This window comes from Lentinus tigrinus, assembly GCF_003813185.1.
Source record: "Lentinus tigrinus ALCF2SS1-7 unplaced genomic scaffold L226scaffold_86, whole genome shotgun sequence".
NCBI lineage: Eukaryota > Fungi > Basidiomycota > Agaricomycetes > Polyporales > Polyporaceae > Lentinus > Lentinus tigrinus.
In genome coordinates, this window is record NW_027137995.1 from 907 (window position 1) to 15,884 (window position 14,978).

At 51.1% G+C, this 14,978-nt stretch overlaps 5 protein-coding genes across 5 annotated transcripts; 3 read left to right on the forward strand and 2 right to left on the reverse strand.

Annotated features, from left to right (window-relative positions):
* Window positions 1-2,521: 2,521 nt before the first annotated feature.
* Window positions 2,522-4,908, forward strand: L226DRAFT_548734 (uncharacterized protein; the record flags this gene model as incomplete). Its single annotated transcript, XM_067682626.1, has 6 exons — window positions 2,522-2,776; window positions 3,035-3,361; window positions 3,424-3,665; window positions 3,719-4,445; window positions 4,492-4,632; window positions 4,666-4,908. 6 exons carry the CDS (start codon window positions 2,522-2,524, stop codon window positions 4,906-4,908), a joined length of 1,935 nt encoding a protein of 644 aa, XP_067528449.1.
* A 2,239-nt stretch (window positions 4,909-7,147) lies between these two features.
* L226DRAFT_527582 (uncharacterized protein) lies at window positions 7,148-8,771 on the reverse strand (the record flags this gene model as incomplete). The annotated part of the gene is made up of 10 exons (XM_067679137.1): window positions 7,148-7,431; window positions 7,481-7,664; window positions 7,718-7,745; window positions 7,800-7,884; window positions 7,930-8,007; window positions 8,041-8,189; window positions 8,211-8,318; window positions 8,373-8,429; window positions 8,492-8,680; window positions 8,719-8,771. The coding sequence occupies 10 exons, from the start codon at window positions 8,769-8,771 to the stop codon at window positions 7,148-7,150; spliced, it is 1,215 nt and encodes a 404-aa protein (XP_067528450.1).
* A 557-nt stretch (window positions 8,772-9,328) lies between these two features.
* On the forward strand, window positions 9,329-10,404 carry L226DRAFT_474270 (uncharacterized protein; the record flags this gene model as incomplete). The annotated part of the gene is given in 4 exon segments (XM_067676568.1): window positions 9,329-9,510; window positions 9,572-9,921; window positions 9,964-10,149; window positions 10,169-10,404. The coding sequence occupies 4 exon segments, from the start codon at window positions 9,329-9,331 to the stop codon at window positions 10,402-10,404; spliced, it is 954 nt and encodes a 317-aa protein (XP_067528451.1).
* A 203-nt stretch (window positions 10,405-10,607) lies between these two features.
* Window positions 10,608-11,655, reverse strand: L226DRAFT_576870 (uncharacterized protein; the record flags this gene model as incomplete). The annotated part of the gene is made up of 3 exons (XM_067685455.1): window positions 10,608-10,974; window positions 11,045-11,415; window positions 11,497-11,655. The coding sequence occupies 3 exons, from the start codon at window positions 11,653-11,655 to the stop codon at window positions 10,608-10,610; spliced, it is 897 nt and encodes a 298-aa protein (XP_067528452.1).
* A 2,971-nt stretch (window positions 11,656-14,626) lies between these two features.
* Window positions 14,627-14,962, forward strand: L226DRAFT_430344 (uncharacterized protein; the record flags this gene model as incomplete). The annotated part of the gene is made up of 2 exons (XM_067674692.1): window positions 14,627-14,759; window positions 14,814-14,962. Coding segments are annotated over 2 exons (282 nt in total), but the record flags the coding sequence as incomplete, so codon positions are not given.
* Between the last annotated feature and the right edge of the window lie 16 nt (window positions 14,963-14,978).

Below are 14,978 nucleotides of genomic sequence, written 5' to 3' on the forward strand. Positions count from 1 at the left end.
CTGAGTAGTCGAGTGGGTAAACGAGATATCAGAACTGAAGAACTATGCGACTGTAAGGTAGGGTTTATATACGGAAGTCCGATAGGAGTCCGACAAGAGTAGGGACAGGAGGCGGACTGCGGAGATGACAGAGCGGAAGCAAATAAACTGGACTAGTAAGTGTAGGCGGCGGATACACTGCGGAGATGACGGAGCGGAAGCAACTGAACTGGGCTAGTAAGTGTAGGCAGCGGATACTGATGTCATAATACGATCGGATGACAGAGCGGGGGTCGGAGGTAATCGGAGTCCGGACGGAAGTCCGGATAAGGCAGGAGGGAAAGGAGTAGGGGTGGTGACGTATTAGCCGGGAAAGGGGGGCGGAGTTCAGGGGTAGTCGGGTCGGGGTTGTGTCGGAGGGGCGGCAGGGCGGACTTGGGCACGGGATGTGACAGTGACACCCTCATGTTGTAGGCACGAACCGTGGGATTCTACTGATATGTCACACGAATTTTTCCGATCAAAACTGAGTGTGCTAGAGGCGAAATAAACATGCCCAAATCCGGAAGTATAGGCTGTCTTTTGCGCTCATTTGTCCGAGATGCCCGCATAAGCGCTCAAATGAGCGCAAAAGACAGCCTATACTTCCGGATTTGGGCATGTTTATTTCGCCTCTAGCACACTCAGTTTTGATCGGAAAAATTCGTGTGACATATCATTAGAATCCCACGGTTCATGCCTACAACATGAGGGTGTCACCTGGGTAATCTGCACGCTGCATAAACCCACGGGTATCCGAATATCATACCCACAGGTATGGGTAATCCGTGGGAACATACCCGTAAGGATGCGGGTATGACCTTTGGATTTTGAAAACCCGTGGGTACGGATAACGGGTACATCTGTGGGTCACTCGTGCTGGGCCCTATGGGAACTGCCGCAGCGAATGGACGACATAGTGCATGCGAGAGAGGGCGTTGTGCAAGGGTGTGTTGAGTGAGAGTGGACAAGCGAGAGAGAACAAGCGACAGACTGGGTTTGTTCGTGAAAGCAGACTCTGCAGAGCGTAAAACGTGTTTGCAAGAGTGTGCATTCCCTGGGTGTGGGGATGGGATGAGGGCGCAACACAGCAGCGATGGTGGTGGTCGCTGGTCAAGAGACAAAGGCTGGATTTGGGACCAAGTAAGGTGCGCGGGTGGCCACAACCCAGGGTTAGGGTCCCATCATTCTAGGGTTTATTTCGATAAGTAATTTAGTTACCTGGTAAGTACAGAATACTTACTCAAGATAATCGGAGTGTGAAAAAGTTCCCACGTCACAGGTTGTCGTGACACTTTTTGGTGGGGAGCGTCATACCTAAAAAACGATCACTTCATTCCTCATTGATCGTAATTGCATGGGCGATCAGAACCTCGTGATCATGAACTTCCCTCCAGTTTGCTGCACACCATCAGTGACGACATGAACATAAGTTTATCTTTCCATTCAGAGATCTGAAATATGATCTAAGTTCAACATGTTCACCATTGGTGCGATAAGCTTGATCCTGTCATGGTCACTCTATATGGTCTCGCTGTGTGTCTGTGTCTGCAGAACTCTGGATGCAGAACATTCTCTATGATGCACAGGACCATCTGAATAACTTGGTGGGAAGTAGGCCATTGCTCGCAGGGATGATCAATGAGGAACTTTTGGGGATCTTCAGTCACAGTTACAAACTTAAATAGCAATAACTTATACATGTTTCTCTTGGCTTGATTACATTCTAGTATAAAGGATCAATTTCATGTCATACTTGTCAATTGTTTGTAGTTTTTTTGGTGCAAAGTTGACAATATTGTCATAATATATTGTTGAACTCCGAGTGATTACTCGAGTTCCTGTGACCTGTTCAAGTCGCGATTTATTCCCTGTGATGACCACATTGCATACTTACACCTTTCTTTACGATTAGTCGCTCGCTACTTTCCCCTCCGAGTTATCGGCGCTTCTACCACCATTTAATATTTGCGCAGTCCCGGGATTGAACACCCAACTTCCAGCTGACACAGCAATTTTTCTTTTCGCTTTGTTGATTCTTTGAGCGCTCTCTGAGCGCTGTGGCTTGGTCTACTGTACAGTTGCATAGCTTACGTAATGCGCACTGTACAGACGGCGCTGTGTCGAGCTCTGGAGCCCTTAGACTTCACAGAGCTCGACATAGGTGTGTAGATTCGCTTTTGTCAATATATAAGACTTCACAGAGCTCAACATAGGCCATTGTGATCGCTCTGAGGCGCACTGCAGCCAACAGGCTTCGCGTGCGCGAGACTGTGCAGGTAGTGTATGCGGCAGAATGCTGCCATTCCGCCACTGGCATCTGCCAGCTGGCATCTGCCATTCTGCCGGCCGGAGGTCTGGGGGAATATTGGCAGATATGTAGGCGCCCACGATATATATAGTAATTCACATGGCCCATGTTTGAATTGCGCGTCGTGCCCCCGTGACATTTAGACGACCTGGTTGCTTCTTTCCCCATCTTTGGACTGCGTATCACCTCACCATGTCCCGCAAGAAGGGTCGAAAACAGCTTCCGATCATCACTGAGAACTATATCTGCCTAGGTCCAGTACAGAACAACTCTGGCCGGTACTTCTGGAAGTGCCAACACTGTGGTAACGACCCGAATTCTAAGGGCGCGTCCATCGAGGGATGCGACAATCGCCTCCTCCAACATCTCGCCGACACGAAGCAGTGCCCCCAGGTCCCTCTCACGGTTCTTGTGCAGGCATACAACTGCATCACGGGGAAGGGCCCGGTAGATCCGGCAACTGTCCCTCTGCCTGACGGAGTCGGAGAATGAACAGGATCAGGCGGATATCAAGCTATTCCGGTATGTCTCTGTCAAGTATGCTTGCGGTTACCATCTTTTACTTTGATATGTAGTGTCATCGTCCACGCCAATCTCGCATTTCGTCTGGCCAATAACTGGTATTTTGGGGACTTTGTCCGCGAAATCCGGCCATCATACGTCCCCGCTTCTGGCTATGTCCTCTCCCACCGCATTCTCGACAAGGAGTATGTGCGAGTAATCAAAGAGGACAAGACACGCTTGAAGGAGCTGCGTCTTCTCATGCTGCTCTTTGACGGCTGGGAGGATGCGTTGAAGCGATCCATCTATGGCACGATAGCAGCGAAAGTTAATCATCACCCCATCCCTCTCAGTCTTGATGATATCACTAGGCAGAGAGGGAATGCCGATACTCTCGTTGAGACGACAGAGAAGGCGCTCAGAAGCATGGAGCTCCAAGACATGCGCAACTTCGCTGCAGTCACCACAGACAACCCCACAACTATGCGCAAGTACCGGCGACTACTGCAGAAGAAGTACCCATGGCTGCTGGTATGTCTACGACTACTACGACTACTCTTGCGAATACAAGTAACTTAGCTATAGATAACTAGCTCTTCGCGTGCTTCCTTCATGGCATGAATACGATCATTGGCAGCATCACAACCTTCGATCCAATGAAGAAGATCTTGCAGAAGGTGACAACGATTGTGACCTTCTTCACAAGCTCGCACTACTGGGGTGCACAACTCAAGGAGGAGGCGGAGAAGGTTGGGATCACAACATCCTTGAAGAAGAACTGCAAGTCGCGCTGGTACACTCTTGTGCTCCACTGCATGAGTGTACAAAGATATCGGTACAGTGGTCTGTCTACTGTCTGTGGTACTACTGTGACTAACAATAATCAAGCGAGCCACTTTTTCGAATCTGTTATCGCCAGGACGCAGAGAAGTCTACGAACGGTCTCTCAATCATCCCAAAAGCGATCCGGGAGACTGTACTTGGTGGTACTGAGACGTTCTGGCCCCTGCTGAACCAATTTATCCGCACAACGAAGCCGCTTGTGGACGCCATCGGTAACGTCGAGGCCCACGACGCAACCCTCGCAGACTGCATGCTTGAACTCGTCCGGTGCGTGCATACCATGACCAAACTGCGTGCCACAGACGACAAGGACCACAGCTTCTTAATGCATGCGAGGTCCACGTTCAACCGCCTCTTTCACCAGATGGACACAAAGTATCACTCCCTTGCTCTCTATCTTCAACCACTCTGTCGCCGCCTCGCCATCTCCCAGGTTGCCAATGGTCGCTCTTTTGCTTTCATGGAGAAAGCCGCGGTCGAGATCGTCAAGAAATGGCGTTGGGGGAAGCTCAAGGCGCTGGCGCTACAAGCTGATCTGAAGTTATATCACCAATGCAAGAGCCCCTTCGCAGGTGGACAGGCCGACGCACTCGACTGGTGGGAAAGCTTACCTGTCACATCCGCCCAGCACCCACTGAAGGCATTGGCCATCACCCTGCACTCCATTGTCCCCCACGCCGCTGAGATTGAACGCCTCTTCGCGATGCAAGGCGGTACGCAGTCTGCAAGGCGGTGCTGTCTCTCAGTGGAGACGTTCGAGAAGCTGGGCAAGGTCCGGGCGAATTTGACTCACCATCTCATGCGACACACGCCGCAAGCATGCGCACATGCACACTCGAGATGCGGGTGGAATCAACGTCGGCCTGGCAGAAGATCTCGAGCGGAACTTCGCATGGGTTCCTCCCCTTGTCGTCGAGGGCGAGCCAGCCGCGGTTGCTCCTGTCGAGAGCCCTGAGGACGTGAGTGTCCAAGAGCTTGATCGGGCGTGGGAGGAGTTCGTGAAGGAACAACGGGCGGTGGAGGCTGCGCGCGCACTAGACCCCGAGGATAAGCTGGAGAATTCGGAGGACGGTGTGGAGGTGTTGGAAGGGAAACTGTACGACTTCGAGGAGCTCCAGAGGGTGGACAAAGGGTTGGCTCCGCCTACGCTGACCGACGACGTCGAAATCATTGGCAAGGAAGATGAAGAGGATGTTGATTGGGATGTCGAGGAGATGGCTGCGGGCGATATGTGATACCGTAGACGATGTCCTCAATTTAGCCAGTGCTAAGTATTTCGCCATATTTGCCACACTCGGCAGATGCCATTCTGCCATATCTGCCGGCAGATTCGCCCGAAAACATTCTGCCATGTACACTATGTGCAGGGGTCTCATTCCGGATGATGTTTTGCTGAATGCATTCCATCCGCTCCAGGAACATCAACGGCCCCTCGCGGGAGTGCTGGAATGGTCCTGAAGGTGGTCTCCGAAGCCTGAGCTCTACATTGATATTGAACGGATGAGGTCGGCCTTTGCCACCACAAAATAACATAAAGATGTGTGGTGCCTCTTGACAAGGGGGAGTTTTCACTGCCAAGGAGAGATCAGGTTCAAGCGGACATAACGGCATGAGATACTTGTGTTGGTCTGGGTTGGCTAAGTGAGCCTGCACACATTCTCTGCTGGGCCAATACACGAAGATCGGAATTTTTGTGCGGAGATAACAGGGCAGGTGCTCTTTCCAAGGACAGTCTGTAGCATGTACAATTACGACGAAGACCATGCGAGAACTGCGAGATGACTGACAATTGAAGGGCAGTGATCCAACACTCCGGAATGCTTTGCTCGCGCAGGAAGTTGACCCATTTAGGGACCGGGCTCGCGTATGGTGGGGGAGGCAACCAAATCACAATCGCCATGGACAGTCTTGCTGCCAGTACCACCATAGCTACCTGAGCTCTCCTGATAGCTCCTGCTGCTTTATCACGTTCGCATATCCAAAAGACCAGGGGTCAGCCCAGTGTCGACGATGCAGGACAGCTTGTGCGTGCGGGGAATTCGCCAGTGTAAGCATAAGTTCGCTGATGAGAGCAAGACCAAGAGAGGCGGATGTCATCGTGAAGTGCCCAGCCGTTCGCGTACTGAACCGGTTTGAGTAGTTCAGGTTCTACACAAAGGCGGCCAAGGAGTGGGTCATTCGAGGGGATCACACGAAGGACATAAGGCATCTCGGGGACAACTCCTAATGCACACTGCAGCTCTTTGAGTTCCTTGAGTGAAAGAGTCTCCTCAGGGTTTACCGGACTTACCTATTGGCAGCTTGATGCGGTCCGGCAGGTTCACAACGGTATAGATGCTGTCATCAGCCGTTCGGAATGTGTACAGTCACTCTCGCCTGTTCAAGTCAGTTCGTTTCAAATTGACATTTAAATTAGAGCCAGATTGCGCGTACCACATCGTTGTCATATTGAGTGATGAGTCGTTGTCGAAGGCTTCTCGAATGGTTGGCTAGACATATAGGTCAGAACAGTTCATTTTGCAGTCGCTTGTATGGCTCACAAACACCGGGTTGCAGGATGTCAAACCATGCTTCAGATTGCTGCGAGTAAGTTAGTCGACCTACCCCGACTATCACAGGTTGTATCCTGTTTCTTACCCCAGTTTTGGCCTGGCGCTTCACTTGTTCGAAGACTTAGAGGCTAACCGCACCTTGAACTACCTTGTGTGGGATATCTCCAGGCCTTGGGCGTACCTCATCAGACAACATTGCATGAATATTCTTATATGAACTCTAGTGCATACAGTACAAGAAGCCACACAGCAAAATACTGGCGTAACCCACAGGGATTGTAGGAGAGCAGGGGACCGGTAGAGCCGAGTGGTCGCAAGTCCAGTATTCAGGACACAGAGATTCTGCAGAGCATAAAACATGTTTGCAGGATTCTGTATAGTTCGCAGTTCTGTACAGCAAGGAGGATGAGAGTCGAGGTTGGCAGCAACTGCCGGAGGTAGGATGGCAAAAGCATCCAATTTGAGTGTGGGAACTTGTGCCTATTATGGCCAATACCGCCAGAGTGCCGGGCGTTTAGCTAGTCTTTGCTGTCAACCACCATCATGCCTCCGCCAGTGTTTCATGCGTGGAGAGCACCCTCAAGAACCCATGCAAATTGCGACACCAATACATTACGTTGCTCATCAAGCCAATCCCGGTGTTCTAACACTACCGCTGGCAAGATGTTGGTTCGCATCCTCAGGTTCGTACCCGCATTTCATTTGGTCGCTACTGGCCGTTCTGCTCCCCTCTATTTCGACATTGCTAACTAATCCCAGTTGTCTGACTAGTTTGCATATGCGTGTCACTCAGGTAAGACTAGGTACTTTGCCAGATGTACATCGAGTTTGCTGCAGGTGTGTATTGTACTCGGCGACCAATAGGAACACATGTTTACTCAAGCAGGGTGCTAAATCCTTCTGGCGCTGAAAACTATGATGTCTACGTCGATGAGAGACTGCCTGACCAAACTCCCGATCCTATTGGATGCTGGGGATCCTCGGTTGGAACTCCGCCCAGGAGCAGACGCTCGCTGCTGGCCATCCCCTTACCGCCCAGCACAAGGGGAATATCACGACTTTGGGGAGGCATTAGTCTGTCCCTGTGTTTCAACTTAGTGTATTTTGAGCTTCCTTGGCGAATTGCTAATACATATCCTTTGGTATCTGGTTCAATGCACCAGTCCAACTCATCCTCAGTTATAAGCAAGTCCAATGCGAGAATCCCTGTAAGATTTTGCCCAAACCGGGCTGTTCTCAGCAATACGTGACACACTCGCAGCGGTCCTCTCTACTCTTCCCTCGCCTCTCTGCCTCACTCCTCCGCTAGCTATGTCTTCTCGCATATAGCTCATGATATCATCGCAGTGACTTTGTCTCATCTCAGGCCTGAAGGACTTTGTCGTCATTTGCTTCTGCGGCCTTCGCTGGCACGGAGGATTCCTGCCTACAGCACAGCCCTGCGAGGAACCCAAGCCTTGGTCATACTGCTTTGTAGTAGTGTGCTACCCACCTCCTCATCGAGCGTGTTGTAGTCCTCTCTGTAAATAACATTAGACATTGAGGACCCATCTGATACACGGAACGGGACTTACTCCTTAGCACGCTTGCCACACTTGGCCGCTGGCATAGGAACACGATTCTTGAGAGCCGACCCCTTGGGCTTGCTACAAAGTTTTGCTACATCAGAAATGTGTTACATGACAGCACGGATGACCAACATACTTCGGGGAAGAAGAACCTTGACTAACCGGTACTTCACCCTTCCGGAGGGCATGGCTCTAAATGTGGTAGTCAGGACCTCTAGTTACAGGAGTGCTGGAGATGAGTACATACTGAGAGGCTTTGGAGTTATTTCCACATCCTGCCAGAGGACAGGTATCTCAACCTCATCCTCATCCTCCGTTCCAGCCACAGTGGAAGTGTCAGGCTCAAGCTCCTCGTCGCTGCTGAACTCGAACATTGGCACGGGAGGCAAACACATACTGAGTTAGAGACAAATGCACCTGAGGGTCTCGGCAGTCTGTTCCTCAATGCTCTCCTCCTCCCCGACATCGCCTTCGTCACCCTCCTCGACTTCGCCTTCTTCAGCCTCGCTGTCGACAAACTCCGCGCTGCATGTTCGTAAGTTACCGATGTTTATAGTAAGAACTAGAGATACAGCTCACCTGATGACTTTCTTGGCTGAACGACTGCCTCGAGCAGTCGCAGCACGAGCAGCTTTGCTGCTGATAGGAAATGGATAACGATCAGTGGACGACAACGCTCCCATGGTATATTAACTCACCCAGTTGCGGTAGCACCTTTCGTAGGGGCCTTGGCAGAGGCCTTACGACTCTGGGCTGCAGTCACCTTGGCCGGAGTCGCCTTGGCCGGAGTCGCCTTGGCAGGTGTGGCTTTGACACCTCTGGTCTGCGTCGTTACCTTCTTGGAAGGAGGAGTTACCTTCCCAGCACTGGAACTGGTCGAGTTCAGGCTGTCGACATGTCCCACAATAATAGAAAACCAACTTACACGGCGGCTTTGGTGCTGGAAGTACGAGTGGCGGCAGTCTTACAAGGAGCCATGGCGAATTGCAGGTTGGAGGGGACAATGGAGTAAGAGGCAAGTGAAGAGTGCGGGTGAGAAGAGCGGTAAGAGATGGCACGAGTGCGAGAGTGCGAGTAAGACAGAGGGTTTCTGCAAAGCGGGGTGTAGAGTACGAAGGGTGTTGGACTCTGCAGGACTGGTGGCGACCTGCACGGTATTTATGCATCCAGGAGAGCCGATGTCGTGTCATTCCGGGAGAGCCTACCCGACGGCCACAAGAATCCGGTCGTCGGCCATCTCGCGGTAACGGTTTGCAATCCGCTTGAGCTCACTAGTGCCTGTCGCTGTTGATGTTTGCCGAAGAGCGCAGACCGGACTGCCAACTTCGGGCCAACACCGACAAGTATCGTGAGTGTTTTCAATGGTGTTGCTTAAAGTTGGCAGAAAGGAAGCTCATAAGAGTTCAGAAAGTTGCTAGAGGATGAAATGAGTACTCACATTGACGAAGAACATGCATTTCCCGATCACAACCATATTGCTGCGGTGGAAGAGGTGAGATACCTTTTGACCAATGCAGAGAAAGACGGTTGCTTACATGGAGCCTCAGAACTTCGACTTCAATTCCAGACTGCGTTTGTTCAAACTACACAAGGGCCGAACATTAGTTCTTGTCCACCACGACGAAGATCATCCCAGTACAGACGTCGGACAGGAGGTTGTGATGAAGGTTCAGGGATACTTGTTGGACTGCTCCATGCCACCTGTTCGCCGCTTCCAGTGAGTTCTCTTCCCATCTTGCACTTTGAAAGGACAGTCAAACAAGAGACGCACCCTCTAGACTTCCCCGTAACCTGAACCGCCTGATTGACCTTAGGCAGTTCGTGACCTTGACCGGTCTGGGTGCTCCAGGTTTCGAGAATGCGGTTCGAGGACTAAGCACCATATATCAGAATGTGAAAGCACTGGTCATGCGTCGAGGAGGTCAGTTGAGGGAATGGACTCCAGGAGAGGACGGTGGCCACCTCACCATGACCTTCGGCTCTCGCTACCTGACGGCGTCAAAGGATGTAGCCGATGACGACATTCGTCCCGACCTTGCCGAGGTCATCGACCCTTTCAATGTTCTTCGTCCGCTGCTGCGCACCGAAGTTCACACATTGGACAACTGCGTGCAATACTGGCAAAGAAGTAGGGTCTCTGAGTGAGTGTGCCATTTCCTTGTTCATGTAGAACAGCACTTACACCGTGGTGGCAGCGGTTACAACTTTGAGAAGGTCAAACCGGAGGTAATCGGCCTAAGCAATATGATCGAAGTTCAGTTCGCAGTTCATGTTATCAAAGTCGGTCGCCAGGACTATATCTTCCTCCCGAAGCTTCGTGCCATCTGTCTGTTTGGGAAACAGGCCAAACAGGTATGTTGCTGAAGGCATTGTAGTTTTTTTCCCACTCATGTACGGTTTGCAGGACCACAACCTGGCCTCAATCCGTGCTATCACCGCCCGAAGGGTCATCTCACCTCTCAAGAAGGTGAAACGGAAGGTCGGGTATGGACCGGAGGATAGCGAGGGTGATGCCGATGGGCCTGCTGAGCCTCCCCAGAAGGCTATGCGTCGGCTGACCCTCCAGGAGGGTGCTTCCGGGGATGTCTCCATGCGGTCGGATTCAAAGTAGATTCTTGTTTTTAGAGTTGAGGCCGAAGCTTGTGTTCGCTATCCGAGTACTATATCAATCATCATATATAATGCAATCTAGAGGGCCGTTCGGCGTGACTTATTTATCTTTCAGCTTTCGATTGGCATCTTGTAGGATTCAAGTTTGCGGTGGTCCGGTCATGTGGTACACAGATGAGCGATGAAACAGTGACGACAGAAGTTCTACAACATCGCAAGAACTATAGGGTCATATCTGACATGCATCTGTGCTTTGTCCGTCCGTAACCCATCCCAAACTGCATCGTACACGCGCTTGAGTGCCACACCGGTCTCCTCTGCACTGGCATCGTCCGTGATCTGTCCGAGAGCAAGAAGAGCCTTCCAGGATCCACGCTGGATTATACGGACCATCTCAGCGACCTCTGTGGTAGTTGGCTTGGCAACTTTGCCCATGTAAGACAGATTTGTGGCGAACAAGTACGCAGTGAGAGGTCCAAACAGGGGACACTTGACAAGTTTCTGTCCACGCTTCCGCTTGCCAAGATTGCACTCCAGGACGACGTTTGCCCTGAATCCACCAGTACACAGTCTGGATCGGGATCAGTTCCCCGTGATGCTGCTCGAGTAGCGATGCCCAACGGTTCTCATGCTCAAAGTACTTTGGGACCACCTTCATGCCTTCACGTCGTTGGTACGAGGGCTGACCGTAGCATCGTATGTTGAAATACTTGTCTTGCTGCGTCTCGGTTGTTGGGATACCTTCTGGCTGAGAAGCAACGAAAGCGTCCCAGTGTTGTTGCGACGGATAGTAACATGTCGTCGCCTTTTGCAGGATCTTCGGCGACTCGAAGAACAGACCTCGGAAGATGAGCATGCTGGGGAATGCACCTGGTTTGTCGACCATATCGGGATGGAATAGACCACCAGGACCAGTGACATGCTGGCGAGAAGGAGCAAGTTCACGCCAAGGTAGGAAGTGATTGGGGCGGGTGAGGACAAGTCGTTGTAGGTCGGTGGGGTGACCCGGTTTCTGCTGGTAGGCCAAGGGCAGTAGTTCTTGAGCGAAAGATACCAAAGCTCGAAGAAGCCCTTCTTCCTGAGTGCAACTCACAACCGTTGGGATCGCGTCCACGTCGACCCTGGAGCCGTCTTCTTGAGTCTGCGACTGCTTGTTACCTCTGGCATGCGACTTCTTCTTCTGGGTTCGGGGACCTGAGGAATGAAGCGATGCAGATGAAGGTCCAGTCCTCGATGTCGATGTTGAAGGCATTCAAGAGGAAGACGTGTGGAATCCGGAGAGGGAGAGTAGATTGAGTGTACAAATGTATCCACCCACATTCGCATTCCCGGCATGCATTTCTCTATGGCACCCGACAGCTCCAACAGCAGCCCTGCCTCTGTGGAGGTGACATCAGTGAGAGGCAAGGCCTCCAGAGCCTCCTTGAAAGGGTCCAGCAAAGAAAGCATTTGTTGGCTGCAGTGCGCCTCAGAGCGATCACAATGGCCTATGTCGAGCTCTGTGAAGTCTTATATATTGACAAAAGCGAATCTACACACCTATGTCGAGCTCTGTGAAGTCTAAGGACTCCAGAGCTCGACACAGCGCCGTCTGTACAGTGCGCGTTACGTAAGCTATGCAACTGTACAGTAGACCAAGCCACAGCGCTCAGAGAGCGCTCAAAGAATCAACAAAGCGAAAAAAAAAAATTGCTGTGTCAGCTGGAAGTTGGGTGTTCAATCCCGGGACTGCGCAAATATTAAATGGTGGTAGAAGCGCCAATAACTTGAAAGGGAAAGTAGCGAGCGACTAATCGTAAAGAGAGGTGTAAGTATGCAATGTGGTCATCACAGGGAATAAATCACGACTTGAACGGGTCACAGGAACTCGAGTAATCACTCGGAGTTCAACAAGACCGGAACACCTGAATGAATAGGTCGATGTTCCCCTCGGCTCCAAGAAAGTGTTTCCGCGTTCTGGTTTTGCCACAAACGTGCGGTAGGTCCTGAGAGCCTGGCTGAGGTTCTCATATGAGAACAACTGAAGGACTTTGTGAAAAGGCGGCATGGAGGGGAGATTGCCGGGAATAGGGATTGGGTGAACGACAAGAGCTCCCAGGCTCTCATCGTGGTTTGCTGCAGAGTCATCATCTGTAAACAGTATAAGTACGGTAACCGCTTGATGCAACTTCAAACACCCACCCTCGCTGCTGGTACCATCTACACAAGATTTAGGTGAGTCGCTGAATCCTTCTGCAAGGTGTTGGCATACACCTCAGCCTCATTAAAATTAGCATATATCAGCAACGTATCTAGTCTGAGGTCCTACGGTACTAATGCTGCGAGCCGGGAGCTGAAGGCTGAACCTTACGGCCCTTGGGTACCTTCGGAATTTCCACGTACGGGACGATGAAAGCTCGGTGACCTCCACCACTTTTCTGTTACTTTGGCAGGCTGACTGTGGACGTCTTGGAGGTACATGCCCGAGTGAATCCAATTTGCAATGTTAGTTGGCACTGGCTTGTTGTCGTACCTGTGTCTCTGGTTCAGTACAATTGTAACCGGTGGCAGTTGCGACAAGCTCACTTGGGGTCGATGAATTCAGGCGGCATGTAGAGGTGATGTCCGCCCGGTAATGCACTGAGGCTCAGCACTCTACCATCCAACATCGCACGAGTATGTGCCCCTCAGCCTCTGTACAGGAAACTGGGTGTCTGATCTAACTTCCGACATAGTGCTTCGCCTACGAAGAAAAGTCGAACCGTTCCGTAAGTACCCATCTGGCTAATGTACCGTGATGCTTCTTATCTCACCATCGCTCAGCTGTGAGGATGACCCTGCAAGTGAGGATGAACCTGCAAGTGAGGATGTCGACATATGTCTGAGGATGTCCCTGCCAAAGGCAGAAGGAAAGTGACTCGGTAAGTGTGTAACTGCCAGACGTGTAGGATGGTGACTAACAATTGCTACCGTGACAGAACCCCGTCTGCCGCGGCTTCTACCAAGCTGAAGAAGACATTCCTTTTCCCCACCGTCAGACCGTCAAGGCTCAGGCTGCTGCTAAGGCCAAAGCGACGGCAACAGAGAAGAAGGGCGCAGCCAAAGCCAGAGGCCCCCGCAAGGTTAAACCCCCGAGTACGTTACCAGTTCTGTATACCTTGCACTGTACTGAATATTCGCATCAGCTCCGGAGAGAGGTTTTTCAACCCCGCTGAGGACAAGATCAACGAGGAGGAGTGATGCATTCTTGTTGCGAACATAACATCCATCTCATGAACATTCTCTCATTTCTTCTTCCTAGACACGAGCGTCTGACTCACCTGTTCACTCGCCATACTTCTACTGTTGATATTGAGGATGAGGACAATGTTGAGGGAATTTGCTATATGTACGTCTCTTTAATCAATCATCATTTGGATACACTTTTAACTGTGTGACATCAGAATGGAAGGTATCAAGATCAAGCAGGAGCCGGTCACCGAGTACGTGCAATGATGTTCATGCAACATCGTCTAGTGGGCTAATGGCAATGGCCAGAGTGGGGGAGAAGCCTCTGAAGACACTCACATTGGAGAAGTCCAAAGAGGTTTGGTTCCATAGGTGAGAAACGTAATGTCCTGAAGACTCAATAGTATGTCACTAATTAAATATCATAGTGATGTATCATTTACTATGAGGTGATGCTGAAACATCTGCGACCTAGGCCCTGCTATGTGGATTGCAGAAATTATGGTGTGGCAACTACACTGTTGACGGAGGGTATATACAGCGAGGATGCATATCTGTCGGCGGTATGTTGCAAGCTCTTGTCTGCGCGTTCGAATATGCCTAACGTGCATTGTCTTCCCAGCTCCCTTTTGCGAGTCATCCTCTATGCTGGAGGAGAAGGTGACGATCCATTTGTCATCAACCCGGCTCGCTACGATCCCAGCAAGGCGGTACTGTATGTGTTCATGTCCAGCAAGCCACAGGTTCTCTGCTCAGCATGCACCTGTACCGCAATCCCTCAAAAGTCGTCAAGCAGCTCATCGCTTCACCCCTTCAGGGAGAACATGACGCGCTGCTGGTTTCTTTGGCACCGTCTTCGGACAGGGTATCATCAACAGTGATATTGAAGGTGGATGGCATCAGCTATCTGTTCATTACCAACACTGCCGCAGTGCAATCGTACAATTCAGGTGGGTCCCTGAATCGTTGTTCCTGTTTGCATTGCTTTATTGACTTTTTACGTCACAGTCCGCCCGATGAAAGGAATGGGTTTCACGCCTGGAAAAGGTCGCGCAAAGGGCCAGTCCAGTCAAACTCGTGTTGCGCCTGTCCCTTCTCCCTCGCTCTTGGACATGCGTGAGAAGACCACTTGGTCATATACCGATAATAGTGAGTGATAGTCTGCTGTTACCGCAAACTCTACGCTAAAAAGTGGTTTCATAGTCGGGGTATGGGATGCACGTGAGTATTTCCGTGCAGACAAGCCGGAGGAACTCGTCTATCGCCATGAGAACGTCACGTCTTTGCCTGTCTGTTCAGAAGACTTGCGGTTTGGGGATATTGCGTTGGCGTACTATTGTGTATCTTCTTACCAGGCCAATACGGGTG